The sequence below is a fragment of the Vicia villosa genome, linkage group LG5 (genome assembly GCF_029867415.1).
Source record: "Vicia villosa cultivar HV-30 ecotype Madison, WI linkage group LG5, Vvil1.0, whole genome shotgun sequence".
Lineage (NCBI taxonomy): Eukaryota > Viridiplantae > Streptophyta > Magnoliopsida > Fabales > Fabaceae > Vicia > Vicia villosa.
The window spans coordinates 114970192-114997766 of record NC_081184.1 but is presented as its reverse complement, the minus strand read 5'-3'; the positions used below and the strand labels follow the sequence as shown (position 1 = coordinate 114997766).

General features: G+C 35.1%; 4 protein-coding genes across 4 annotated transcripts; 1 reads left to right on the top strand and 3 right to left on the bottom strand.

Annotated features, from left to right (window-relative positions):
- On the bottom strand, positions 1-3215 carry LOC131602085 (B3 domain-containing transcription factor VRN1). The gene is made up of 4 exons (XM_058874090.1): positions 2780-3215; positions 969-1641; positions 678-877; positions 1-596 (listed from the first exon to the last, which is right to left on the bottom strand). Exons 1-4 carry the CDS (start codon positions 2837-2839, stop codon positions 234-236), a joined length of 1296 nt encoding a protein of 431 aa, XP_058730073.1. The 5' UTR covers positions 2840-3215; the 3' UTR covers positions 1-233.
- Positions 3216-11642: 8427 nt separating this feature from the next.
- On the bottom strand, positions 11643-13226 carry LOC131607084 (B3 domain-containing protein At5g18000-like). Its single transcript, XM_058879126.1, has 3 exons — positions 13077-13226; positions 12911-12976; positions 11643-12572 (listed from the first exon to the last, which is right to left on the bottom strand). Exons 2-3 carry the CDS (start codon positions 12974-12976, stop codon positions 11817-11819), a joined length of 822 nt encoding a protein of 273 aa, XP_058735109.1. The 5' UTR covers positions 13077-13226; the 3' UTR covers positions 11643-11816.
- An 8492-nt stretch (positions 13227-21718) lies between these two features.
- LOC131602083 (uncharacterized) lies at positions 21719-23395 on the top strand. Its single transcript, XM_058874087.1, has 4 exons — positions 21719-21866; positions 22116-22462; positions 22559-22666; positions 22758-23395. The coding sequence occupies exons 2-4, from the start codon at positions 22118-22120 to the stop codon at positions 23037-23039; spliced, it is 735 nt and encodes a 244-aa protein (XP_058730070.1). The 5' UTR covers positions 21719-21866; positions 22116-22117; the 3' UTR covers positions 23040-23395.
- On the bottom strand, positions 23095-24830 carry LOC131602084 (uncharacterized). Its single transcript, XM_058874088.1, has 6 exons — positions 24509-24830; positions 24224-24324; positions 23979-24087; positions 23796-23809; positions 23532-23633; positions 23095-23444 (listed from the first exon to the last, which is right to left on the bottom strand). The coding sequence occupies exons 1-6, from the start codon at positions 24684-24686 to the stop codon at positions 23301-23303; spliced, it is 648 nt and encodes a 215-aa protein (XP_058730071.1). The 5' UTR covers positions 24687-24830; the 3' UTR covers positions 23095-23300.
- Positions 24831-27575: the final 2745 nt, after the last annotated feature.

Genomic DNA, 27575 nt, shown 5'->3' with positions numbered 1-27575 from the left:
TGACGAGAAAAATATAAGCACAACTCAGTTTCTGATATATGCTAGCTTAAACATTCTATTTACAAACCAAGAAAAACAAACAGCAGCAAGCTAAAAACTATGTTACACCGAAGTCATCATCCGAAAATGCAGAACATCAAAAGCATGCTGAAATTAGATGACAAGCTGATCGCACACACAAACAAACAGGAGATTCTAATATACAGTTAAGCTAGGGCCTATCATGAACAGAGTTAGTTTCTAATCAGTTTAGGTGAAGCAAGCTGATTCTGAAAGGGACTGTCTATTAACAGTTTAGCAGGGCTCAAATGTTGGTTCTGCTGCAAAGACGTCGGGCTCAATAGTCCTTCATCCTCGGTAATACGAAACAAAGTAACTTGCAGCACGACGTCCTTTGAGTCAACAAGCTCAAACACGCACACATCGCCTTCTCCTAAATTGTTCTCTAACGAAAACTCGAACCATCCTTGGCTTAACTTAGCTCTACCGTTTTTATAAAGACAGCGAACTGGCCACTGTCTCCCGTCAGAGAGTTGAAGTTTGATAATTCCTGAAACGCCATTCAAATTCTTCTCTGCGAAGCAAGATGGTAGATACTGGAAACAGAAAGAATTTAGTATGCAAGATCAAAATGTCAAAGAAGAACAAAAAAAACTGTGTTGGATTCGACAAATCACCATTATGCATCCCTTGTATAAATAGGAGGGTCGCAGGACGACTCGACAGAAAGGATTAGATGGTTCAAATGCTTTTGCTGCATTGATAGCCTTTTCTCTTTCTTCAGCTGTTGCAGTTCTTTTCCTTGCTGATGCACTTTCATAAAACCTATTGCGCATTTCTACCTCATCTTCATGTTCAGAAGGAGGTTCCTGAACATCTGCACTTTCAAAAATGTATTTTGATTATAAATTCCAATTTCAACAACGAGATCAGAGAAATAAAACAAAGTTTTACACGATAGCTAAGACCTGATTTCCGCTTCTTTGCCGCAGTTTTTTTAACCTTTTCATCAGAGGCCGCACGCAACTTCACCTCTTCAGTTGACTTTTTAAACTCAACTACATTAAACTGGAGACCTATATCTCGGGTCAAGTGGCTGTCTAATGAACTAGCATTTCTAGAAGAAGGAGTATTCCCACCATCTCCCCAGTTTATGCTATTAAGTTTAGATCCATTAAACAGATTCTGCAGCGATGGAGGCGAACGAGACTTGCCAGGCGTGAATTTATCAAGTGCCCCGGAAACAGTTTTGTTTTGAAATGGACTAGGAGTAAGGTTCTTAGGCGACAAATTGAGGATTTCAATCGAATCTTCGTCTTCCATTTCTTCGAAAATTTTAAGACGTTTTGCAACAAGGGACCCTTGGTTACTACTTTGTGCGGGTGAGTGATAGTTAATCTCACAAGTAGCCAAACAAAAAATATTAACGTTGAAAGACGACTTTCCTTCATATCTGAATAGCAACAGGTATCCAACACCAATGGAATAGTTTTGAACAAATTCACGCCAGCCATTGAGGAACCAAAATTTGTTGTCTTCTTTTTTCAATCCTACACGCCACACACTTCCATCGGGAACTATGAGAGTAACAACCGGAGAAATATCACCTCCATGTTTCCTCATAAAATCATCTGGAAGCCTCTGCAATTCACAAACCAAGTTAGGCTCCAAATACTTGTAATTTGCTATGATAACATAGAAAATACCAATTCATTTCAAAAAGTGTTATAGTCTAATATACTGTGTTTAGCAAAATCAGCTTTTAAGTAAGCCAACTTCAGAATTATGAAACTTCACAAACTCCCTCGTAACACACTAAGGCGGGCTAATCTGGCAAATGAAGCTAAAATGCTTAATACAAAGATAGACTCGATAAAGACTCCATAGGATTGAACTCGGGATCTCCTACGTTAAACTCCTTCAATGTCCCTCAGCTCATCAACCGAGCTACCTTTGCGGGGAAACCTAGCTAATGCTTTGATAGAGAGTAGATCTCTAAAGAGTACACTATTATTTATTTCCTCCGGTCCTCTTTATAGGAGAAAATTTATTTTTTATAGATTCATTGGTTACTCAATGAATCTAAAAAGTCAACTTTAAACTCGATAGGATTGAACTTGAGATCTCCTTCTTTAAACTCCTTCAAAATGTCCCTCAGCTAACCATCCGAGCTGGGACAACCTAGCTAATGTTTGATAGAGAGTAGATCTCTAAAGCAAAGTACACTATTATTTACTCCCTCTCAACTTCTATTTATAAGAGAAAATTTATCTTAGATTCATTGAATAACTAATGCATCTGGTCTATCGTATAAACCAGATAAATTGATTATTGAATAAATCCAAAAAGTCAATTTTCGCTTACAAACAGGACCAGAGGGCATATTTTTATTGAGCATGAACTTCCTCAAACTTTCCTCAAGTAAAGCAACCCACCATTTATCAAACACAGTCCAATATCAATAAGAAAAATCTGATTTATTTTTTTGGGTGTTACATGTTGAAAATAGGACATAAAATTGGCCAACCACACTTAATCATTGACTTTAAGCTTCAAGTCCATGACTAGTTTCAGGTTAGTAGTATCTTCTAACATTCTAAGAATTTGATCACAAAAACTTTGTCACCTCTTTCATCAAACTTTCTTTCACTTTACCAAAACTCTCATAAACTCAAGAATAACCAGCCACTCCAAAAATAGATAAATAAATAAGCCATGCAAAAATTCAACTAGAAATAAAAAGTAAAAATAGAAAAAATAGAAAAAAATTTAGCTATACCAGTTGCTTAGCTTGGAGAGTGGAAGGTAGAACAAGCTTGTGGAATGAAGGACAAGGCATTTTCCGACAGTGAAAAAAACAAAACCAAAACCTTAAAACATTTGATGATGACCCTTTGAGTAAAAGTTGAAAGCTTTGAACTCTAGTTAACTTATCTTTCAGATCTACTTCACCATCACTACCACTACCCTTTGCATTTTGCAACTTTCTCAGCCTTTTTGACAAAAACAATGGTTTTTACTTTTTGAAGGCTTATAAAAAAAAACCCACCAAGAAAAAAGACATCAACTTGGCCTAATAACGAGTTGGTGACTCGGTGAGTCAGCACAAAAACAGAGGTTTTCCAAGTTTGGATTTTTCAAGCAACTTTCTTATTTCCATTTTTATAAAACCTACTTTTGTTGGTTCTGTTTGGAGTTTGGAACAGAGTGAGTAGCTTGTTTTGTTTATTAGAAAAAAGTTATTTTGCTTTTTTTCTTTTTTTCTTTCACAATCAAATAAATATTTAAATTGATTTTGTTGGGAAGAAACATTTAAATTGAATGTACTTTTATTCTGTATTTGCATAAGCTTTTCGATTTCTCATGTTTAATGGTAGGGTATAAGGTTTTCAGTTTCAATCGGTTTTAAAACTTAAAAAAAAAAAAATGCTTGCACTAGTGAATTTTATATCGATTTGGTTTGGTTTCGTTCGATTTGATTTTCATTATTTTTAAAAATTAAACCAAACTAAATTTATCGGTTTGAGTGAGTTTGATTTGCTTCAATTTAATAGAATGAAAGAAATCCATAGAAATGAAGGAGAAGATAGGAGAGAGAGATATGGTTAGATCTTTATCCGAATTTTGATTTCAATTTCTCAAAGTTAGTTACATTAATAGTATGAAATGATACTTATAGTCAATCCTAATTGTGGTGACTCAACACAGTTAGTTACATCAGTCCTTGATTAGTTAACTCTAGTGATGCAATTTTAGTTCTATTCTTATACTCCAATATCTTTCCCTTAAAATTAGGGTCTCCTCCGAGCAAGAGTGACTTTGTCATATATATGCAACTTGTCCCTGAGTTGCAAGAATCTGAGAGGAGACAATGGTTTAGCGAGAAGGTGTGCAAACTGATCAAAGGAAACATGCTGAATTATGAGTGTCTTGCTAAGTACTTTTTCTCCGAGGAAGAAAATGTCAAACTTCATGTGCTTGGTCTTGGCATGGATGACAGGGTTATGAGATAAGGCAACTGTGCTCAAATTGTCATAGAAGAGCACATGAGTTATGAATGGAATCGTGAGTTCAATGATCAATGATTGGATTTAGAGAACCTCATAAGTTGAATTAGCAAAGCTCCTATACTCAATTTTAGTGTTGAATCGAGCTACAAGTGTTTTCTTCTTGGACCATAAATTGAGACCTAAAAAAAATACATGACTATTAAATGGTTTTCTGTCATCTGGTCAGCACCCCAATATGCACAAAAAATACTTTAATGGAGATAGAAGACTGAGTAGAGGCTGGTTGAGCAGACCATGATGAAGTGACCCTTTTAAGTACCTCAAGACCCTTTTAACTGCTACCCAATGACTATAAAGAGGTTGAGACATAAATTGACAAGCCTTATTGACTGCAAAATTGATTTCATGCCTAGTCATAATTGCATATTGGAGAGCCCCAATAACGGATTTGTAGAAGAAAGATTCACATAGATAATCACACTACTATAAATATTACATTTTATGACAATGTTTTCACCTCACGTAACAAAACACCGAGGTATAATATCTTAAAGCGTCATGTTTTTTCTTTTTAAAATGGACAAACTATTCCACCAATTTTGCTAGAAATTCGAGGGGTAAAGTAATTCATGTTATCTCAGCAGCTTTAGTTTATGCTTCGAATTAATTTACCCATCAGTTTTGTTAGAAAATCAAGGGGTAAATTAATTTAGGATGCATATTTTGAATTCCAGCAACTTTAGTTTATGTTTTTAATAAAAAAAATAAGTCAATTTTCACCTCGATTTTGTTTACCAACTGAGGTGAAATTGTTTGCTTTGATATTGTTCCTGTAAAACACGTTTGGACAACCCTTCCGAAGTGAATCAGGTAGGGTGGTAACTATTATATGTATCTTTGATGTATGTGGTAGCTTTCCGTTGTGTATGCTTATCCTTTCCCTCAAAGAGAGGCTCCTTTTTATACTGTTACACTTGTGACCTACCTTCTTTAAGAGATGACCCTTCCCATCCACTCATAAATGACTAGGCGTAACCCCTTCCGTCGTAATCATGAAGCATAACACATGCAACTGATTCTTGTGACGTTCAGGGACTTTGGAATATCGTAACTGTTATCCGACCTAGGACAATATTATAATTTTCCAACTACGCTCCTCTTCTCTCTGAACAAGAGCATCTCTCGTGTCCGACTTGATACCTCAGCTGTATAGGGGATGCCGACTTCTCAAATAATCCGGTTTGCTTTACGTTTGATGATAACGTCGTCTCTGGGATTTTTGGGATGTACATAAGCCCCCCCGATCACGAGACCCCACAGACTGAAGTATTTAGTAAATAAACCTCTAAAATTCTTTGGACGACTTATGTGGTCAGTGTATCTTAATCCAACGACCATGTAACATTTAACGTGTGTCAATGGGTTTTTAAATTCCATGATGATTACATGTCCCATCGTACCTTTTCACCTTACTTCGCAATGATTGTCTTTTTTGGGGAGTATGTTTTCATTATAGCATTCTTCTCTAGACATTCCTCGTAGGTTGGTATTTAAAAGTCCACAACCTCACCATCGTTTACTATTCTCACTCAAAAATTCCCGTTTGAAGTTTAAGAGTTCATCCTCGTCTACACGCTATCACTTCCCCTTTTACTCAGGCAAACACTTTTCCTCCCTTTTTACTTTTGTCCATTTTATTTTTCAATCGTGGTTCTTATACGAGAGTGCGATGATTCAGGGAACGCGCCTGTTCCCCAAAGTGCCCAAGAAAGAAGTGAACTTTGGGAACAATGCATGAAATATTATGAGGGTCATTTGGGACGAGCCGAATTTGACCAAATTATTAGGGAGGTTTATGGTGAGAGTCACGCGTCTCTTAGCGATTTTGAATCAAAATTCGAATCATCGAGTTATGTAGAAGTTCTAATGGAGACAGACAAATATTTTGTTGATTCAGAAATTCTAAGCTACAAGCCTAGCACTGTCAACCACGCCGATATTGGTAAGCTTTGATGTAGCACGAACCTTTCGCCCACTAGGAACGAAGAGGATGTAATACTTGAAACATGTGAGGACGGAGAGAGAGAGAGAGTTTTTCTTTATCGCCCTAAAGGTGTGAATGAGGAATGCTTCTACTTCTATATTGGGATGCTCGAGGACTTCAAAATCCAAACCTCTTTCTCCTATTTCGAAGCCAATCTCCTCACCTCCTTAAATGTAGCCCCAATTCAGATTCGTCCTAACAGTTGAGGATTCATTAAGGAATTTAAAGTCAACGTGAAGCACTGAGCATAGATCCCACTATGGGCTTATTCTTTTCTTTTTTTCTAATTGAAGGGTGTAGATAAATGTATTTGGGTTTCCTTTAATGGGTCTCCCGGCAGGAGTTTCCTCCGCGCTTTTACTTCTAACTATAAAGGCTTAAAGGACATATTTCTTCGTATCAAAAGCGGAGACAGATGCCCTAGAGTCATGTGTGCGATGAACTAAAGTCGTCGCTTCCCATTTTATTGGACAAACAATCCATCATCTATTTATGGTTTTGATTACGACAAGATAAAAGTGGAAGAGGTCGAAGCATTGGCTAAATTATACTCCTTCAAAATGTTGAAGGTTAAGGACATAATGAGCATGGCTGATGATCAAGAGAAACTCTAGAAATATTTGGGTATGGCTTTATAAGCCCTATCTCACATGCATTTACATCACCTTTGTTTTCTTGACCCTATTTATTTATTTTTTGTTATATTGAAAATGTCGGTTGATGACATCAAATAACAAAGGAAATTAATGGCCGAAGTTAGGCCCAACAGAGTAGATTAATCCTCCTTGAAGCCCAACCTGACCGGTATACAAACATGGGCTCTAAAACGAGGAAATCAAAGGCGGAAAGATGCCCCAAGGCGCCACCTCAGTCCCTTCCGAGCAACCTCAGCAAAACCCTGCAAAAAGGAAGACTCTGATGGAAGATTCTATGAGCAAAGTCAACATGGTTGTTTCCGCCCTGATGAGAGAGACCGGCGACTGTAGCCAACAGCCACGACATTCTGCAGAGTTCACCTTCTTGTCTAAAAACTTTGATAGCATGAAGTTTCTTTATGACCATCTGAACTCTACCGAGGATGTAGACAAGGAAAAGTTCATCGGGGATCATTAGTTAATTGCTAACTTGAGCTCTTATCTGATGCGGTGTGCTGTGTTAACCCGAGCTCTGTTCGAGGCCGGAAATGAATCTGAAAAATCTGAGGCTCAATTGACCAAGGAGGTGACCAAGCTGAAGGACAACCTTAAAGACCAGGCCCACAGGATGGAAGAGGCGACCAAAAAATTGGCCGAAATGACAAAAAAGAAAGAAGATATCGAGGCCACTGCAACTGGCTTAATTCGAGAGGTCGATCAGTTTCGGGAATCCAATGAACAAATGAAGCGATCCCTGAAGGACGCTCAAGTGGATCTCCTAGCAGCCGACGATGGAGCCTTTGAAAGAGCTAAAGCATAAGGTTTATGTCTTCAACTAGAACTTAACGTAGCTAGTAATGTGGTTCCAAACCGTGTGCAAAAGCACTCAAACTAAAGTATTATTTCTAAAAGTTCTCTATTTTGGTTTCTCAAGGTTAAACACAAAGAATTAAGAGGCGCATTTATATTTGGTAAGATTTCAAGGTCATCCGCCTCACACATGCCTTAGGCGCCCCTAGGGGTGTTCGCGGTGTGGTTTGAGCGGTTTTGACGTAAAAAATCATCCGAAACACAAGAGAAAAAAGTGTGCGGTTCGGTTTGGTTTGTTGTGCTTTTAGAAATAACTCAGAACCAAACCAATGCGGTTTGGGTTGGTTCAGTTTTTTTAAATTATTGAGCCAAACATTTACATATAGATGGCAACATAACTTTGTATTTAGTCATTTATGTGTTATCAAATAACAACAAAACTCATCATAATTGGACAAAAACTTTTCATTTAATATACATAAATAAGATTAGATAAAAGTGGAATAAAAAATCTAAAATAGTAGCATAAAATAATATCAAAAACATTATAATGAAATAGAAAAAAAAGTGGAGTGAAAGATTAGAGAAGATGAAAAAGAAAGAGGAGAAGTGAGGAGAGATTAGAGAATAAGAGGAGCATTAAAAACGTAATTGGAAGAGAGAACAATATAATAAAAATGATAAGATGAAAAAGAAATAACTTAAGAGATGAAATACTAGAGAAGAAGATGGGACATGTACTAGGAAAAGAAGATGAGAAGAAGGCGCGATAACGCTAGGCGATATGTGAAAAGACTTAAACTGAATCTTTAAGTGTGAGGAAGGGAAAATCATTTGTAATCGTAAGGATAAGGCAATAGGTTTGAGTTTGGGTCAGATGTGGGTTAAGTGAATGTTGGTTGTAACATAATGCGGTTTGGTTCAATTTGGTTCAGTTTGTAAATTACAAACCACAAATCGAGCTGAACCGTGAGGTTTTGGTAAAAAGGGCCCAAACACATCCGAAACAAATGCATTTTTTTTTGCAGTTTCAGTTTGGTCCGATACGACTTTGTAGTTTTGTATTTGATCGGTTTGGTTTTGAACACCTCTAGGCGCCCCACACACTAATATTGTATCTCTCCATGTGCCTCACAGATAAGACATGGGAAAAACATATGAAAAATGTTATGACACGTGAGGCCATCCTCCTTGTGGACGAGGAAGAGCTAAAATACCCATTGAACAACCTTCTGTAAAAAAAAGAGAGAGGTTTTAAGGCATACACAATAGATCTCCATCTTGATTCTAAATCGATGTTGATGCTAATTTAATCATGAACCATATTATTGATCTCTTTGGTATTGAATTAATCTTCAAAAAAATTGATCTAATCCAAGTGCTTGAACCATGATCTAAGTAATGACTTGGTGAACACACCCACCAAGTTGTACTCCAAAATAACTTTCTCAACCATGATTTCCTTTGATTTTGTCATGTCTCCAAAAATGTGCTAGAAAATGTCAATATGCTTTTCCCTTTCATCACTTAATGATTAGCCCAATAGGTGTCACTTTGTCTATTACAATGTATGTTCACGCACTCTTGATTAATCCTTAACTCTTCAATCATATCTTCCAGCCATATGAATTATTTCACCCCTTCAACAAAGGTAATTTACATCACTTAAGTTGTAGATAATGTCACAAAATATTGTTGATTTGCCTTCTAACTAGTAGTCTCCCTAAGAAATATAAACATAAAATATGATACAAATTCATAGTACCCACATTATCAAAGTATTCCAAATCTACCTATCCCTGCAAACATCTTCCTCTTTATATTTTATTAAGTATTGCAACTTCCTTTCAAAGATTCTTTTAAATATCTCAAAGCTCACTTCAAAACTTCCCGATACATATGACCCGACTTTTCCATAAACCAAGTCACTATGCTAATTACATATCCTAAGTCCGATCTACTACAAACCGTACTATACATGATGCTTCCAACCTCATTTGAATAAGGAGTACTTTTCATCTTTTTATTCTCATACCCGGATTGAGCACATTGCCTGCTCACTTTGTGTGATGATGCAAATAAGTAGTATCTGTTTTAACACCACTCATCCTAAATCTCTGCATCACTTTCTTCAAGTATCCATACTGAGATAAGAATAGTTCACTCTATTCATGATTTCTGACGATAATCAATCCAAGTATCCTCTTAGCATAACCAAATCTCAAATTCACCATTAAACTTGTCCTTAAAAATCTCTTTCATCCATATATAGAAGTATATAAAGAATTACTTTCTCAACCCTCTTCAATATGTAAACACACTTGTTATACCCGTTTATTTCAAAACCATTCTTTATAAGAAATTCATCAAACCAATGTACCATTTCCTTAGGATTTGTTTCAATTCATACAATTATTTATTCAAGAGAGACACCTTATATTTTTCCTCTATAAAAAAATTAGTTTGTTCCATGTATATTGTCTCTTTAAAGTCTCCATGTAAGAAAGTTGTCTTGACATCCATATGTTCTACTCAAAATTGTACTGATTCATAATAGTTATAAAACTCCTTATGGACAATGTTTTACCACAAGTGAGAAAATTGTGTTGTAATAAATACCCTCCACTTGAGTAAACTATTTTCCACAAGTCTTGATTTATACCATGGTTCTTCAATTCCCATAACTCTTCCTTTCTACTAGAATATCCACTTGCACCTAAATTCCATTTGGTTTTTAGGTAGATCCATAAGTTTTCAAGTATGGTTTTTATCTAATGAATGCATTTCATCATTCACTATCTTCAAATGTTTCTTTCTTTTCTCCTAAGTGCTTCACTAAAGTTGTTTTGTTTCGAGTCTTGCGATTCTTCAATTGAGTTAAGAGCATAACAATTAAGTTAAATACAATCACATCTTTTTGGTAGAACAATATTCCTTTATCTCCATCTTTAGCCAACTAATAATAAAGATCTATTGTTTGTCATCTTCTATTAGGACTAAAAGCTAGAGCCTAATCCTCTTTATCATATCCAATCACACTAGTGGAAGGATCCATCTCAAATTGAGTTTCCTCTACCTTGTTTCTGAGTCTATATTCTCCAAGTATTTGAATTTTATCTCCATGTGGTTCTTATGAAAAGTAACATCCTTACTTATCATGAATATTGATCATCCTTCAGGTTCTTGTTCCACTTCTTGTAACCCTTCGTATCTTCTAGTTCACCAATAAAGATGCATTTCACAGGTGTAGCATCAAGACTGTATGGATTGATATGCACAAATGCTAAAGCTCTGAAAACACTTCAAAATTTGAGCAATCTACTAGTCTCCCACTACATAACTTTATCAATGTCTTGAGGTTAATTCATGTTGACAAGAATTCATTGATCAAATAAGTTGAATTACTCAGAAATTTACCCTAGAAACTCGTGGTGAACTAACTCCTAATAGCATGCACCTCATACGCTCCAATGTATTCATGTTCATGTGTTATGCTAGACCATTTTTATGTTGTGTGTGAGGCATAATCCTATGTCTCTATTGTAAGAACAAGATTTGGTTATGCATCTGGCCTTTGATTTTGATAATAACAAATACATTGTTTCTTAGAGAATAATTTGGTACCCTAATAATTTTGTCTAGTGTGTAGCTGAATGCTAATAGGTTCTGACTCTGAAGAAGTAACGTGTAACATAATAAAATTTTGAACTCAACACACTCTAACTCTGAAGAGATAACAAAGTGCGCTTTACAAGAGTATAGTTTTATGTCTCTTAATGATCAGCTTGAACTCTTTAAAGAGAGAAAATCTATAATATCATAGGGTTTAATCAAATACATTTACAAGAGTGGCCAAACACTATGTTTATTTGATCTAGAATGAGTGAGCAACTCTTCGATCCACCATGAAAAAATTCTTACAAGAGTTACAAAACAGTTGCAACAAAATAGATTCATACTCATCCCATAATAAGATTCTAAGAGAAATCAAGAGAGAAAGTTTAGATCATTCTCACTCAATAATTTGTGTGTCTGAATGTATTTCCCACTAGACTTTTACAACCTAAGGAGACAAGATATCTACAATATTTAACATTCAACTCATTTGAACTTCAATAAAATCCAGAAACAATTATAAAACCTAGTACCATATCAGTTTCATTCACCAACAATGCAACAACTATAAAACATTACCAATCATAACAGTTACATAAATCCTCCTAATAACTAATTCCAGCATATGAAATATTGTTGTTAAACTTGCCTTAATTAATATCAGTTTCTCTGCGCATACATATAACAATACTTGTTTTCTTATCAGTCTATTATAATAATAACAGCAGGAGGAGGAGGAGGAGCAGGAGCACTTTTTCTTGGTCCTCCCTTGTTTCTCTTAGTCTCCATTGTTTTTTCAACAGCTTCCTCTTTTTCATTTTTAACACTTACTCTCTTAGCAGCAAGACTTTTTCCTGGTTCATCAATTTTTCTCCTAGCTACAATTGTTTCCTGACCTTCTTTTTCTTTTTCTTTCTTAGCCACTAGTGTTGCTGCAGCTTCCTCTTTTCCTTTTTCTTTGTTGCCACTTACTGTCTCAGCAGCCGGATTTTTTCTCGGTCTACCTCTCTTTCTCTTGACCACACTTGTAGCTTCTGCAGCAACTTTTTCTTCTTTCTTCAAGCTTGGTCTACCTCTCTTTTTCTTGACCGCACTTTGATCTTCTGCAGCAACTTCTTCTTCTTTCTTCAAGCCTGCTCTACCCCTCTTTCTCTTCACCGTAGTTGGAGCTTCTGCAGTAACTTCTGCTTTCTTGAAGCTTGGCCTCTCTAATCCGTTCTTACCGAAAATTTGCACCTTGAATCTGTTCTCTCCATTGTATGTGAAACACAAGACCTCGTAATTCTTCACTGAGTTGTCTTTCATAAATTTCTCCCAACCGATGTTTTGCAGATACATGTCGTTTTCATTCTTCATAATACTCACTTGCCACTTCTCACCAGAAGAGCCTATCAGAATAATTGATTCATTTTTTCTCAACTCTTCACCTAAATTCACAACAATCTTCTGCGGAACTTTCTGTAGATTATGGCAACCAAAAAAAACATGGTAGCTTGCTTACAAGAAGTAATGTTTGAAAGAAAGAAAAAAAAAACATGTATGTATATGAAACCAGATTCCCTTCCGTCTTCCGTCACTGACTGCACTTATTCACGCAGTCGGAAGATCTATGACAGTCAGATCGAGTTGATAAACAGATCTGAATCATTCAGATCTCCCGACTGCATGAATGTGTGAGATTTAAACCCTAGAAACTAACATTAAAAATTCACAATAAATTTACCATAATTTTGTCTACAAAGATAACAAATTGTAGCATGCATGAGATGAATATGGAGAGAAGTAGAATGAGTTACCATTTGGTTGATATTGCCTTTGATGATAGCAAAGAAGGATGGTTTGTCTTGCTGAAAATGATTCATCTGTGAAAGATGAAAGATGAAAGATGAGTAGAATCAAAAGTTATAACCATAAAACAAAAATGAAAAACTAAAAGCATGGAAGAGAGTAAGTTTGAAAAACCTTTGAAAGCTGAAACTTGAGACTTTCCAGCTACAATATTCACTCCTCTGGTTGAAACAAACAAGAGCACAACTAGCAAAAACGTGAATTACTTGCTTTGAAACTGAAAAATGGTAATTAAGTAGAAGAAGTTGGTAGCTGAAAGTGGAAATGCATTATTAATCATACTAGTGCAAGTGCTCGAAATGGTTGTCATGAAAGCCATGCATAAAAATAGTAATGGTTACATATATGGTATAGTAGCTAGCTTCCACTACAATTTCAAGTTTCAATAATAATTCAAACCCTTAATTCATTTTTAGATGTTAACAATAAAACAAATATATCAATAATAAGATTGATTGAATAATGTATATATCAATAATTCTTTCTTACAAAACTTTGAACAAAGTAAATTAGAAACTCAAATATACTTGCGGTAGTTTTAATTAAAGACAAAAATATCAATAGCTTATCTGAATCATGCGAGGTGAATGTAAAATTTCGCTATGAGTTATGAACAAATTGTTCATAACATCTACTATTAATTACTAAGGCATTTTAAGATGGTTTTGAGTTTTCGGGTTAACTTTTTTTTGAGTAGTTTTATAGGAGTTAATGTAAATTTTGCCTTTTAGGACTCTCTAGGTCCTCAACTGTAATATTGAAAACCTCGTTTAAGTATTTTAGTTTGTCTGTGAGGGCCAATCCCCAATTTGAAACTACTTAGGACCCTTTAGTTAGTTTGTTAATCAAGAGATTTCACTACTTAGGACCCTTTATTTGTGAGTAAGTTTTTGTGGTCGAGTGGTTTTACTTAATTCAATATTTAATATTATCCCCTTCTTTTATCTATCTTTTTTTTTTGGAAAATGGTTGTTAAGGTTTGGAAGAAGACAATAAGGGTTCAAAGAATATTTTTTATGGGGAGGAATGAAGGGAGATGCTAAGCTCTTTTGGGTTAAGTAGGAGACCGTGTACAAACCTAAGAGTAAAGGGGGATTTAGGAGTTAGGGATCTCTGATTGGTCAATTTAGCCTTGTTGGCTAATGGAGATTGAGATTTATTACATGTGTTTTTGGTGTTTGGTGTGATATTATTAGAGCTGAATAATGTGCTCCATTTATATCTTCTCTTAAAGGGGGGATCTTGGGCTTCTAGTCAGTTTCTACTTGGTGAAAATGTGTTTCTCTTCTTGGGTTCAAAGAGGAAGACCCCTCTAATTGTTTTGTTGATGGTATCTTAAAGAAAGTGGGATTGGGGATCTAGACTTCCTTTTGAAGGATCCATGGCTTGGACTCATCCCCCTTAAGATTAGGTTCCCTGGACTGTTTACCATTTCTAATCAACCTGATATGTTGGTGGTAGAGATTGACCAGTGGAAAAATGAGAATGTAATCCGGAATAGGTGGAAGAGATTATTCTTTCTCCACGAACTACCAGTTGTTGATAATCTACTCCATATCCTCCAAGGTTTTTCTCTTTCTCTCTATAGATAGAGATAAGTGGAGTTTGGTTCATTATACATATGGCATATTCTTATTTGTATATGCTTATCTGCTTTATTGGACCTTAATCACTCTTCATTTTCCTTTCATCTTGATGAGGAGATGACCTTTCCCCTCATCTACATTAGACGAGCTCATTCTAAGTGTTGTGAAAACGAGCAGGAATAACAAATTATAATCGATTTCTTTATCGGCAAGAAACCAATAAGGGTAGAAAAAAGGGAAGCAAGAAGAACACAATGAATTATTTATAAACCGCTATTCTTTACTTTCTCTTTGAAAACAAGATTAGAAGTGTTACAGAATAAAAAAATAACCTCGCTCACTCTAATTAGGATTTGCACTGTGTAATGATGAGAGACTAGTATGCTATTTATAAGAAAACTAACACACTAAACTAATAGATTTTTTCAAACAGACCCATTACACAAGTTAACCTAAAAAACAAGATAACTTAAACAATTGAGCATAACAAACATGTCCAATTCGACATACTAACAATCCTAGCATACTTCGACTATAGCATGGAAACAAACTTCGATGACATGCTATGAACCTGTCGAATTGTCGAACCAAGAAGCTGTTAAAACAAGATTTGTTCTGATCAATTATCTTAGTTTTGATGATAACAATAATATGAATTTTGCTTAAGATAATATGGTACTCTAATCCAATGCAATTTCCCTTTCAGGAAATATATAAAGAGTATGCATAATTCAGCGCTCAGAAGCTTTGTCTCAAAGGGTTCAGCATGCAACATCAGAACATGGTCTGGCAAGACATCAGAAAATGGTCGAAGCAGAATCAGAACATGGGTCTATGGAAGCATCAGAAGAACACGAGATCAGAAGCACTGAAGTTCTGATGGTATCACGCTCAGAAGCACTTCAAGGTCAGAAGATCAGAAGATGCTATGCACCAAGCTGTTTGACTCTGATGATATTCAAACGTTGTATTCACAAACATCAGATCAGAAGGAAGTACAAGTGGCAGGCTACGCTGACTGACAAAAGGAACGTTAAAAGCTATTAAAGGCTACGTCAGTAGACACAGCGTGAACAAGGCTCGAGGTAGTTGACAAAAGCGTATAACATTAAATGCGATGCTGTACGGAACACGCAAAGCATTAAATGCACTCAACGGTCATCTTCTCCAACGCCTATAAATATGAAGTTCTGATGAGAAGCAAGGTTAACAACTCTGAACAAGATTATTCAAAAAGACTTGCTGAAACGCTGTTAAAACTCAAAGCTCAGAATCTTCGTCTTCATCAAAGCTCACTACATTGCTGTTGTAATATATTAGTGAGATTAAGCTTAAACGTTAAGAGAAATATCACAGTTTGTGATTATAGCTTTTAAGAAGCAATTGTAATACTCTTGAATTGATTACATTAAGTTGTAAGTAACTAGAGTGATCGTGTGGATCAGTATACTCTAGGAAGTCTTAGAGGTTATCTAAGCAGGTTATAACTAGAGTGATCGTGTGGATCAGAATACTCTAGAAAAGTCTTAGAGGGTATCTAAGCAGTTGTTCCTGGAGTGATCAGTGTGTGATCAGAAGACTCTGGAAGACTTAGTTGCTGACTAAGTGGAAAACCATTGTAATCCGTGCGATTAGTGGATTAAATCCTCAGTTGAGGTAAATCATCTCTGCGGGGGTGGACTGGAGTAGTTTAGTTAACAACGAACCAGGATAAAAATAACTGTGCAATTTATTTTTATCTGTCAAGTTTTTTAAAGCTACACTTATTCAAACCCCCCCTTTCTAAGTGTTTTTCTATCCTTCAGAAGCTACCCTTCGAACATACAAGAGTTAGAACCAAGAAGCTACCGTAGAACAAACTCTATAACATCAAAGAACAAATTATCTTTCTTCATGCCGTTTTATCAACGACATACAGTGGAAAAACTTGCAACTTGGCATTGTCTTGGTGATCATATCAGCAACATTTTGATTAGTCGAAATCTTTAGTACTTGAACTTCTCCATGCTCGATTTCCCCTCTGATGAAATGTAGTCTCACATCGATGTGCTCGGATATCTCATGATAGGCTTAATTCTTCAACAGGTGTATAACACTTTCACTATCACATTTAACAGTGATAACTTGACCTTGAAGTTTCAGATCCTTAGCAAAAGCTTCAAGCCACAAAGCTTCTTTCACAATTTCAGTGAGGGCGATATATTCCGCTTCAGTGGTTGATAAAGCTACAACCTTCTAAAGCGTCGCTTTCCAACTGATTGATGTGCCAAACATAGTGAACACATATTCAAAAATAATTTTTTTGGAATCCATACAACCTGCATAATCAGAGTCAGCATACTCTTTGATTACTGCTTTTCTATCTTCACCACATGCTCTAACATAAATTAGGAATCTGTTTAGTGAAGAATTTATGTACCTTAGAATCCACTTCAATGTTTGCCAGTGAGCCTTTCCAGGATTCACAATGTACATGCTTACAAAACTTACTGCATATGTTATCTTATGGGAGGCTATTCATATAAGTTCTTTCGACCTCAATACTCTGACACTTATCTATATACTCAACTTGAATTAAGGATTTGTCATAGGTACAACAGGCTTTAAATTCGACATACCAAATTTGTCGAGAATCTTTCGTAGGTATATCTCTTGACATAAGCATAATTTCAACTTCTTTTTATCTCTTCGAATGTCAATCCCAAGAACCCGGGATGCAGCTCCTAGATCCTTCATGTCAGACTCTTTATTGAGTTCAACATTCACCTTCATTACATCATCGACATCGTTTCTTCAGATTTTTTATTGTTCGATATGAAAGTTTTGTCATGAAGGTGTTATTTATAGTAGTGATGTGTACAAACCTGGAAATTGCAATGGTCGAATTTTGAGTCTTGCACCATATGCAATGGTCGAATTACCCAAATGATTTTTTCCTTAAGCATCTCGTCCCATTGGGCCTCTTGCTTGGGGGGACCTACATCCCTTAGAAATTTCCATGGTTAATTTTGATGATCTCTTTAACATATCAAATAATTTTTTTAATTGATATAAATTTTATCGACATGATCTATAAGATAGTAACTTTCAATCCAACAGTTAACTTTGTTATACAGATATGCAATACAGAATTATCGAAGCTATCATATTGTTAAATTTAATATCTTTTTTTTTGAAATAAAAGATTATATATATTTCAAAATGTCAAATACAAACAAGCGACCGAAGTCTCGCTAAAACAAACAATTACATCATTAGCAAAGCTAGACTATTTCTATATTTTTGGTGTACCCACCCTCTATAAGAAATAACATCAATGATGTTCTTGGTTATGCTCATACTATCCAGATTATTCCCAAATATGACAGCATTTCTATAACACCATACAGCATTTCTATAACATCATACGTAAACGTCTCAATGATAATTTTGAATGAACATGTGCATTTGGATATGATTGATGTTTACCAGAAAAACAGGAATAGCATTCGGGTAATGTCCCAATCATTTGGACATCATCCCGAAACCAGCACTAGAAGAAAAATCCCCAACAGAAATGCATTTCTCGGCAAATTCTTCAATGAGATTTTTCTCTCCAACAAAGTGATTCGAGAAATCTTATTCCCCAGCAGGGCTGTTCAAGAGTGCCATCCCCAGAAAGTGTGGTCTCCACACCAAGACTTGGTCAAATAGTGCATCGGAGGATTATGCATCTTCCTCATTCCCACTTTAAAGGGCATCAAAATCAGAACTTTCAAATTACCTTTCATCCACGGTCGGTAGTCAAAGATCCTTCAACAGAGCGCCTTGGTCCTTAAAGAAGGTCCCCAGCCGAGTATTCTCAAGCAAGACGACAAAAATCATCAGCAATCACAAATCCTTCATTTCCAAATGGCTAGCGAGGATTTATTTTCCCAACCAGAAGCTTGATACGCTCAAGACTGCATAAGTCATACATCATACATCATACATCATACATCATACATCATACACATATTCGTACACAGCATATAATGTTTCATGACAAACGCATACATAACATGCATATTTCTCCTATAGTTCGAGAATCTCAACATATACATTACATGCATCATGACATTGCATGTCACTAACTTGATTTTTCAGGTGGACGAATATCTTTAGATTACATGCAGTGTTCCCCTGAATTCTATTCAGACGAACAGTCCTCTCAGATATAGTCAAGCCAAAGATTCATTCTGAAGAGATCTCTCTTTTCAAATCACATATCAACTCAAAATCAAGCAACACAGATTTAAGTCGATACCTCGGACGGTTCCTTAATGATCTACCATCAAAGATCTAAAGCTGATACCTCAGACGGTTCCAGAACGATCTACCATCAAAGATCTAAATCTGATACCTCAGACGGTTCCACAACAATCAACTTTCAAAATCTAAAGCGGAAAAACTTTGGACAGTTCCGTAACGATCAGCCTCCAAGACTTAAAGCGGTAACCTCGGACGGTTCCGAACCGGTCAACACAGAGGTTTTCAAAATCCTTCATCAAGATTTAATCAATGGATTCATTCTGGTGAACAAACAATCAAATACATTTTCCAGATGGCATCTGAAAGCCCATCTCAGGTAATGTTTCGATCTGCTAACAACATTTCTCAGACAACATTCAAATGCAATTTCCAACATCACGTCCGGTGGAGGTAAGTGCAAATTTTCAGAGCATCTAAAATATCCAACCATCTTCTACCTTCAGATTCCAAACGGTCTATTCAGGTTTAAGAAGATTGAATAGGGGCAACTGTTGTACCCCAAAATTTGCCCGCATTTTTTTTCAAGAAGACTTCTATCTAAAAAATTAAGAGTTTCATATAATCTTGGATTTTTATTTCATAAATATCCTGATTCATGAAAACTTGTTTTTAGAATTTTTCTTATACGGTATTTTGGCTCGATGTTTTTAGGAAACATTACAAGTCTCTTAGCTTCTTCAGAATGACCTTCAATCTTTAATGACGTTGTCGTGGTGAGGAATCTTTGTAGATGCTTATTTGCATCTTCATTGATTCGTCCCGCAAACGGCTTGCTCTCCAACTGTCGGATAGTTGAAGGATGAAGTTGGAAGTGTGCAACATTGACCGGTTGGTTTACAATGGTCATTCTTCCAAGTGGTGCATTGGCCCTTCCATAATCACCCAAAAGTCTCTCTGGAGGAGGTGGATCAGCTGCCATAGTTTCAGGCTCAGAATCTGACTGCTCGGACTGAATAGATATTACTTCTTCGTCTTCTGATTCTGAAACTACAGGGGAGTCTTCTTTCGATGCCAGTCTTTTTCGCTTGACTTCTCGGAGTCGTGCTCTCAATAGTCTTTCTGGTTCTGCGTCCGCACCAGGACCAACACATCGCCGCTGCTCTGCTCCAAATCACGTCACAGGTACCTCAATCGAAGGGTGAGTTTTCCCGCTTCATTCACTTTCATGATTTTTAGTATTACTCTTTATTTATTCAAGCTCTTGCTCCCAACGTTGAGGATGATGATTGATATAGCCATCCAAGGACCTCTTTTCAAATCTTGTTTGTCTCACTGCATGCAAACAATAGGTGGTCTATGGTTTCAACTATCATTATACACAACACACAAGTATCTTCATGAATGAATCCAAATCTTTTTAACCTGGCTTTTGTGGCTAAACAACCATGACATGCTAACCATAAGTATAAAATAGCTCTAGACCTCACATAATTCTTTTGAATCATGTGTTTCCAATTGACCTCAACAACCACTTCCATAGCTCTATCATACACCTTCTTCATGGAAAATCTACTGTTAACCTTCATCTGATCCCATAAAGGTTGATAGTAATGAATGTCTTCCCTAGTAGCCATGATAGCCTTCAACATCCAAGTAGTAGTTATGCTTACTTGAGCATCTTAGAGACTCTTATTTTTCAGAAAATAAACATGGACCCAATGCACCCACATATTATCTCTCTTGATACTAATCTTCCAAAGACATTTTAGCATTGCAATTCTATTCCAGACTTCCAAATTTATAATGTTAAGACCACCCTTCCAAATTTAATATCTTTATGTCATTTGATCCCGACTATTTGATACCTTGGTTTTATATGGTGTGTTTGATATCTTGGTGTCATTTGTTGCATTTGATATCTTGGTGTTAAATTTCATACAAGTGTCATCATCATCATCTCAAACAAAATACATAAACATAATTACAATGATTTTTTTATTTAAAAAAATCTATAACAAACACGCCGTCGCCATTGGTTTCTTATTTAATTTTTTAAAAAAAAGTTATGAGAAATAATTTTTTATTTTAAAATCAAAAATGAATTTTTTTAAAAAAAATCTTAAAATTCTAAATAAATACTATAAAAATAATGATTTTTTGGGATTATAAAAGTAATGATTTATATGCACCGACCAGTCACACATTACTTTTAAAAAAATATTTGACTTTTGCTTGTTCTCTCTAAAATAGTGCAATTAAATTTCCAAACTAACCATACAAAAAATGATTTTCTAAGGCTATGTTTGGTAAGACATGTTTTCGAGCTTATAGTTTATGTCTTATGTCTTATAAGCTCATATGATAATTTAGATCCGTTTGATAACGGTCTTTTCATCACGAGCTTATAGCTTATTTTACTAGCTTATAGCTTATTTTTCAGACGCTATTTCAAATAGCGTTTTAACTTATGTCTTATAGCTTATTACTTTTTCTTCCTTTTTTATCCTTATTATTTCAATTAAAATCCATTTTTAACCCTTATAATTTATTTTAATTTAAAATAAAATAATTATATATTAAATATCTTTTATGTCATTTTACATTTATAAATTAATTGAACCGCTAATTTTACCAAACACTTCAATGAGCTTATAAGCTATCGGTCTCAACCATCCGCTATAAGCTATAAGTCATCAGTCATCAGCCATCAGTCATAAGCTATAAGCTATCAGCTAGCTTTTCAGTCAACCGCTATTTTTACCAAACAGACCCTAAAAATCTTGTATTTTAAAAAATATATATTTTTCTTAAAAACAATTATAACAAACGCACCAAAAATCCTCTTTGCACAATTTCCTGGTCATATATTACATTAATATTTGTTCTGGTTTTCTCCCAAAAAATTGCATTACCCATTATCAAACAGATTTGTTTACGTTATTACCAGTCTGGTTCAATTCACAAGTTCAATAACAGCTTCTTTGCCACCAGTTAAATCCTCATGTGCTGGAATAATAGACAAGATAAGCCTCACCTTTAGATCTCTTAAAAATTCTTGAGATAACAAATTCATTAATTTGATTTTAAGGTACGTAAATTGGTTCCTTGATTCTTAAGTTATTTGATATTTTTGCTTATTAATCAAATGCATCTTCCAATTCTTCTTGTTTAAATATCATATCATCATCTTGGATTTATGTGCCGCACGTTAATCTTTCCAAATTAAAGACAAATGTTGATACTACATTGTTTCCATCATCATAAAATATTGTTCTTTTTTTTTTGTTGTTGTGTTACATAGCTTGTTTTATTCAACCCTTTTTATTGTTTTGTTCAGAGATGGGGGTGGATGAGGAAGTTTTCTTTGGCATGTTCAATACAAGGAAAACAGCATTGGTGAAACAGTTGATTGCCATTGCTATGATGGCTATGTTTGTTGCAGATGCAGCTGATACAAATGATGTTTATAGTCCATGTCTTGATGCTAAAGTTCAGAAAGGAGATGGTTTTACCTTCGGCATTGCGTTTTCTAGCAAGCAATCTTTCAATCCGGATAATGGTCCACAGCTTTCGCCTTGTGACTCTCGTCTTGACCTTCCAAACAAAGGAGCACAACTTTCTGTGTTTAGGCCGATGGTCGATGAAATCTCCCTACTTACAATTAACAGGAGCACCTTAGACCTGGTATGCAGTTTTATGTCGCAGTTTTTTAAATCGGATGTTTCGTGTATATAGGAGATGTTCGTTACGAGACTCATGGTTTGTTTGGGGTTTTATCAGGCCACATCTGGTGGATATATGGTGGCATTTGCTGGACAGAAATATGCAGCAAGATCATTACCAATTATGTTTGCCGACAACAGTCACACGATAATCAGTTTCACTTTGGTATCGTTTGACATGGCCTATCTGTTATTTTGTAGGAACAAAATTTTCTTTAGGTATGTAATTTTAAATTTGGGTGCTGTTTGATTAACAGGTTCTTGAATTTCAAGAGGGAACCCTTCAAAACTTGTTCTGGAAGAGTTTCGGCTGTGATTCATGTTCGGGTGGAAGCATTTGCCTAAATAATCAAGACTGTGCAACGCCAAACACAGAGTGCCAAAAGAATGGCGAGCCAGGTTGCAATATCAGCATACAATTGACATTCTCAGGGACTGACAGGAATCTCGATGCTTTAAATTCTTGGTATGAAGTGAAAAATCTACGGCAGTACTCCCTCACCGGTCTATTCTCCGACATTCGTGATTCTATTATATGACCATATGACAAGTTTTTCTAAGTTTCCAGTTTATATACATACGAGACTATAAAGATATTCAAAGTCTGCAATATATCACTCTGTGTAGTTTTGTATAACAGCAAAATCGGGATGAATAATCTAATGATGAGTTTCTTACGCATTTTCCTCTAAGTTCCATGTAGGAATATTCCATCTTTATTTTAACGAGCTCATCAAACTGACTAATAAAATAACTCTTTAAGCTGCATATCATTGTGTGAGACAAATCTTGTTGCCCTGTTAACCATCGATCTGGTTACCTTCATTGTTTTTAGGCTCAATTATAACATCGAAGCCAAATTGTTTTCCTGCTGTGAATGATTTTCTGAGTTCTTGGACCGTTTGAATAGTTCTAACCTTCTTGTCCTCTGCATCCAAGTTTTCCTGGAATTGAGAAATCAAATATGGAAATAAGTTTATACATGTATCCATGAGTATGACAGCCACATTCGGAGGAGGAAAATCGCTCACCTTTTTCACATATTCAGCCATGGTACAGTTGAGAATTTCTTGTATTGCAAACTTAGTGACACTTTCTTCCCCAAGCACCTGTAAAAGGAAGCTTTTCGGGATCTGCATGGATTTCCAAACCGAGTTATCTTCAACGAAAATTAAAACATATATAATCATGATCTAAGCAATGATTTAATGCTAACATTTTGATGTTACAAACAATATTACAGAAGAATGAGTGAATAATTCATCAAATACTAAATTTTATCGGAAATTGCGCACCTCTGCCGTTTTCCCTGGAGCAGTTCACATGTCACAAAGCAAGTACAAAGTAATCAAGTTAAAATCCATGAACTTGAATTTCATATGTTGATGAAATTATGAACTATAATCAACAGGAGAATAAATCGCGTGTAAAATATTATCAACAACAAGTAATAAATAATCAATAATGAAGCTTTTTACCTCCTTTTCGCGTGCGAAATCCAGGAGTTGGTGGTACATTCTGGCCTAAGTTTACGAGAATCCGGTCAAACACCTTGCGTGTTTGAACACCATTCAACTCCACTCTTAGCTGCCATTCAAGCCATAAGATTACGAAATCAATAAAAAAAAAAAAGTTTAATTGCAACTTTAGTTCCTCTATTTATTTATTTTTTTTTATAGTTTTGGTCCCTCATTTTAAAAATCAGGATTTTGATGACACTCACTTGTATTTTATTTTCATCGTCACCTTGTTCTTGTAAAACTACAGTGGCATCTGTTAACAAGACTGAGATATCATTTGAATTTGTAACGGATGCTTCTAAACCTAAAAAGCAAGAGCATAAGATTAGTTTAGAAATATATATATATATATATATATATATATATATATATATATATATATATATATATATATATATATATATATATATATATATATATATATATATATATATATATATATTTATATATATATATATAAAGCAAAAGATAAGAAAGCTGAAAATAACCTGAATTTGAACCAACAGCTGAAATTGGCGTATGGAGAATACGTGATGTTGCTCTTATCGATGGTGACGGAGAAAAAGTGGCTACTCTTGATACTGAATTTGATGTGTACAAGTTTGGAGGAGTAGTGAATGAAGCTAGTCCTCGGAGTGTAATGGAATTTGAGGTACCAATCATCATCGTCTCTCTCACGATATCTACTGCGTGATCCGTTTCTCTTTTGCGACACTCGATTAGCCAATTCAACTTATTTCCATTTTTTCACTCTCGGGGATGGATTTTTTTTCCACCACAAATATCTGGTCCACTAAACCTAATCTTTAGGCTATGTTTGGGAGTTTGGAGGGGAAGGGAGGGGAGGGCTTTGAAAAATAGGAAGAATTGAGTGAAAATGATAAAAAGATTTTGGGTAGGAGGGTTTTGGAGGGTTTGAGTTTATTCATAACACCAAAAATCCCATAAAATGGGGGAACTCAAAAATTGTATTGAAAGAGGGTTTTGGAGGGTTTTGAAGGGCTTACATAAATTTTCCAAATATCTTTTAGGTTGTTATAGTATTCTAAAAATTAAAAATTTAGTTATGATAATGACTCTTTTATCATTTTAAACAAAATCATTTTTTCAAAAAATGTCAAATATTTTCTTATATTTTTTTAAAATTTCATTTTTGGAAGCCTTCCCCTCCCCTCCTCTCCAAACTCCCAAACATAGCCTTAAGGTTTAACATTTACGGTTTCAATTTCAATCCTTCATCGCAATTGCAGAAATAGATAGATATTTTGCTGACATACATGAGAAAAAAAAAAAGAAATTTTAATATTTAAAAATAAGAATTTTGTGTCTAAAAAAAAATAATTGTTAATTAAAATAAAATAGATATTCTGATAGTGATATATGAGATGAAAAGTTAGTTGTGTGTTAGAATTACCTAACCCTATGGAGAATTCTAAATCATTCTGGATGAACAAGATTCAATCAACCGATTGAATTCTCTTTTGTTCTTCACTCTTCACTCGAGTGAATCAACCAACCTTGATTGTAAGATGATTCTCGCAGCACAATCAATAATGAAAGATGAAAAGAAAATATGAATTTGTAATGCAGAGCTTCTCTCTACTTCTCAACTGAGAATATTTTGAATTATGCAACTGCAACTGTGTATCTCAATAATAAGGGAAACTCCCTATTTATATATTTTAGGTTTTCTTGCTTCCTAAGCAAAGCCCAAAATACAAAGCTCAAACACATAATTATGCTAACACTACAAAATTAGACCTAAGTCAAAATTTCTGTCAAGTTACACTAATTTCACATTTCAACACCTACACAACTTCGACACACACTAAGTTATTTCGACACTACCTTATTTCTTTCGAACAACCTGCTTCGACACAAGGAATTAAAATCTCAACACACCACCTAATTCATTGTGTCTAAGCTATCTACATTCATAATAACTATTAATTTCTTGAACAATTCGACATGCAATCCTTTTGTCATGATGTCTGTAATCTGATTCTCAATTCTGTAGTGTTCCAAGTTCAGCTTCCCATTTGCTACATGCTCTCGAAGATAATGAAACCTCATTTTGATGTGCTTGTTTCGTTAATGTGCTATCAGATTCTTCGCCAGATTAATAGCCGACATGCTGTCGATCTTCATGGTAATTGCTCCATGATTCTTTGTTGTAATCTCTTCGACCAAATTTACCATCCATGTTGCTTGATATGCACAGAGAGAAGCATCTATGTACTATGCTTCACACAAAAATAATTTCACTACTGGTTCTTTTCTTGAACTCCAAGCAACTAGTGCACCACCTAGCAGAAACACACAATCATCTGTGGGTTTTCGATCCTCAACATCACTACACCAACTTGAGTCGGTGTATCCCACTAGCTTGCATTTTTTCCTTCATCAACTACATGAAATAAAATTCCGTAGTCTAGAGTTCCTTTAGAGTGTGTTTGGATGAGGTAATTAGAAATTTTAAGGGAATTTAAAATTCAAAGCAATTCAAATGATTCAATTGAAATCCATTCGTTTTAAATTATTTTGTTTGGATGAAGTATTAAAGTAATTCATTGTTAGATTTTTTGGGTCTTTTTTTATAAAATATAAATTTTTTGGACCAAATTAAAATATTGAAAAGTAGGGACCAAATTGCAATTTTTAAAAATTTGAATGACCAAATTGTAAATTTTAAAAATTATTAAGGACCAATTTGCAATTTTTTAAAATTTTTTGGGGTCAATTTTATAATTTTGGAAAATATGAGGACCAATTTGTAAAATTTGAAGAAATAATAATAACAAATACATTCTATGGAACATGAGAGGAATTTCAAATTCTTTGGTTTTTGGTGTCATTTTAAAATGATTAAATTTAACTTAGATGAAATACCCCATAAATTTCCGTCATTTTAACAATTCTTCATTTTTGTATCCAAACAATGGATTTTGGTCAAATCATTTTAAATTCCCTCAAAACATTACTTTCCCTCATTAAAATGCTCCATCCAAACACACTCTTAAGATACCTTAGTACCATCTTCGTCAATGCTAGATATGATACCTTTGACTTCTGCATGAATCTACTTACCATACCTACACTGTATGCTAAGTCATGCCTTGTGTGACAAAGGTACCTTGATGACCCAATAAGTATTCTGTACTAATTTGGGTCGACATCATCTTCATCAAAGTCTTTCGACAGTTGCATTCTTGGTTCAGCAGATGTCAAAGTCGAGTTGCATTCTTCCATCTCAAATCTCTTGAGTATTTCACTTGCATATCTTTTTTGATGCATCGTCAATCCTCTAGTGCTTTTGTTTAATTTGATTCCAAAGAAGTATGAAATGTCGCCTAGATCATACATTTCGAACTCCTTGCTAAGATCACCTTTGAAGTTTTCGATCTCTTTCTTGCAGCTACCTGTTATCAACAAGTCATCGATATAGAGACATATTATAAACAATCAATCTCGCTTCTTCTTACATATACTCTACGCCCGGTAGGGATGTCAACTTGCCTCCGTTAGCGGGGATCCCCGTGGGGATTCTCCGTTTGG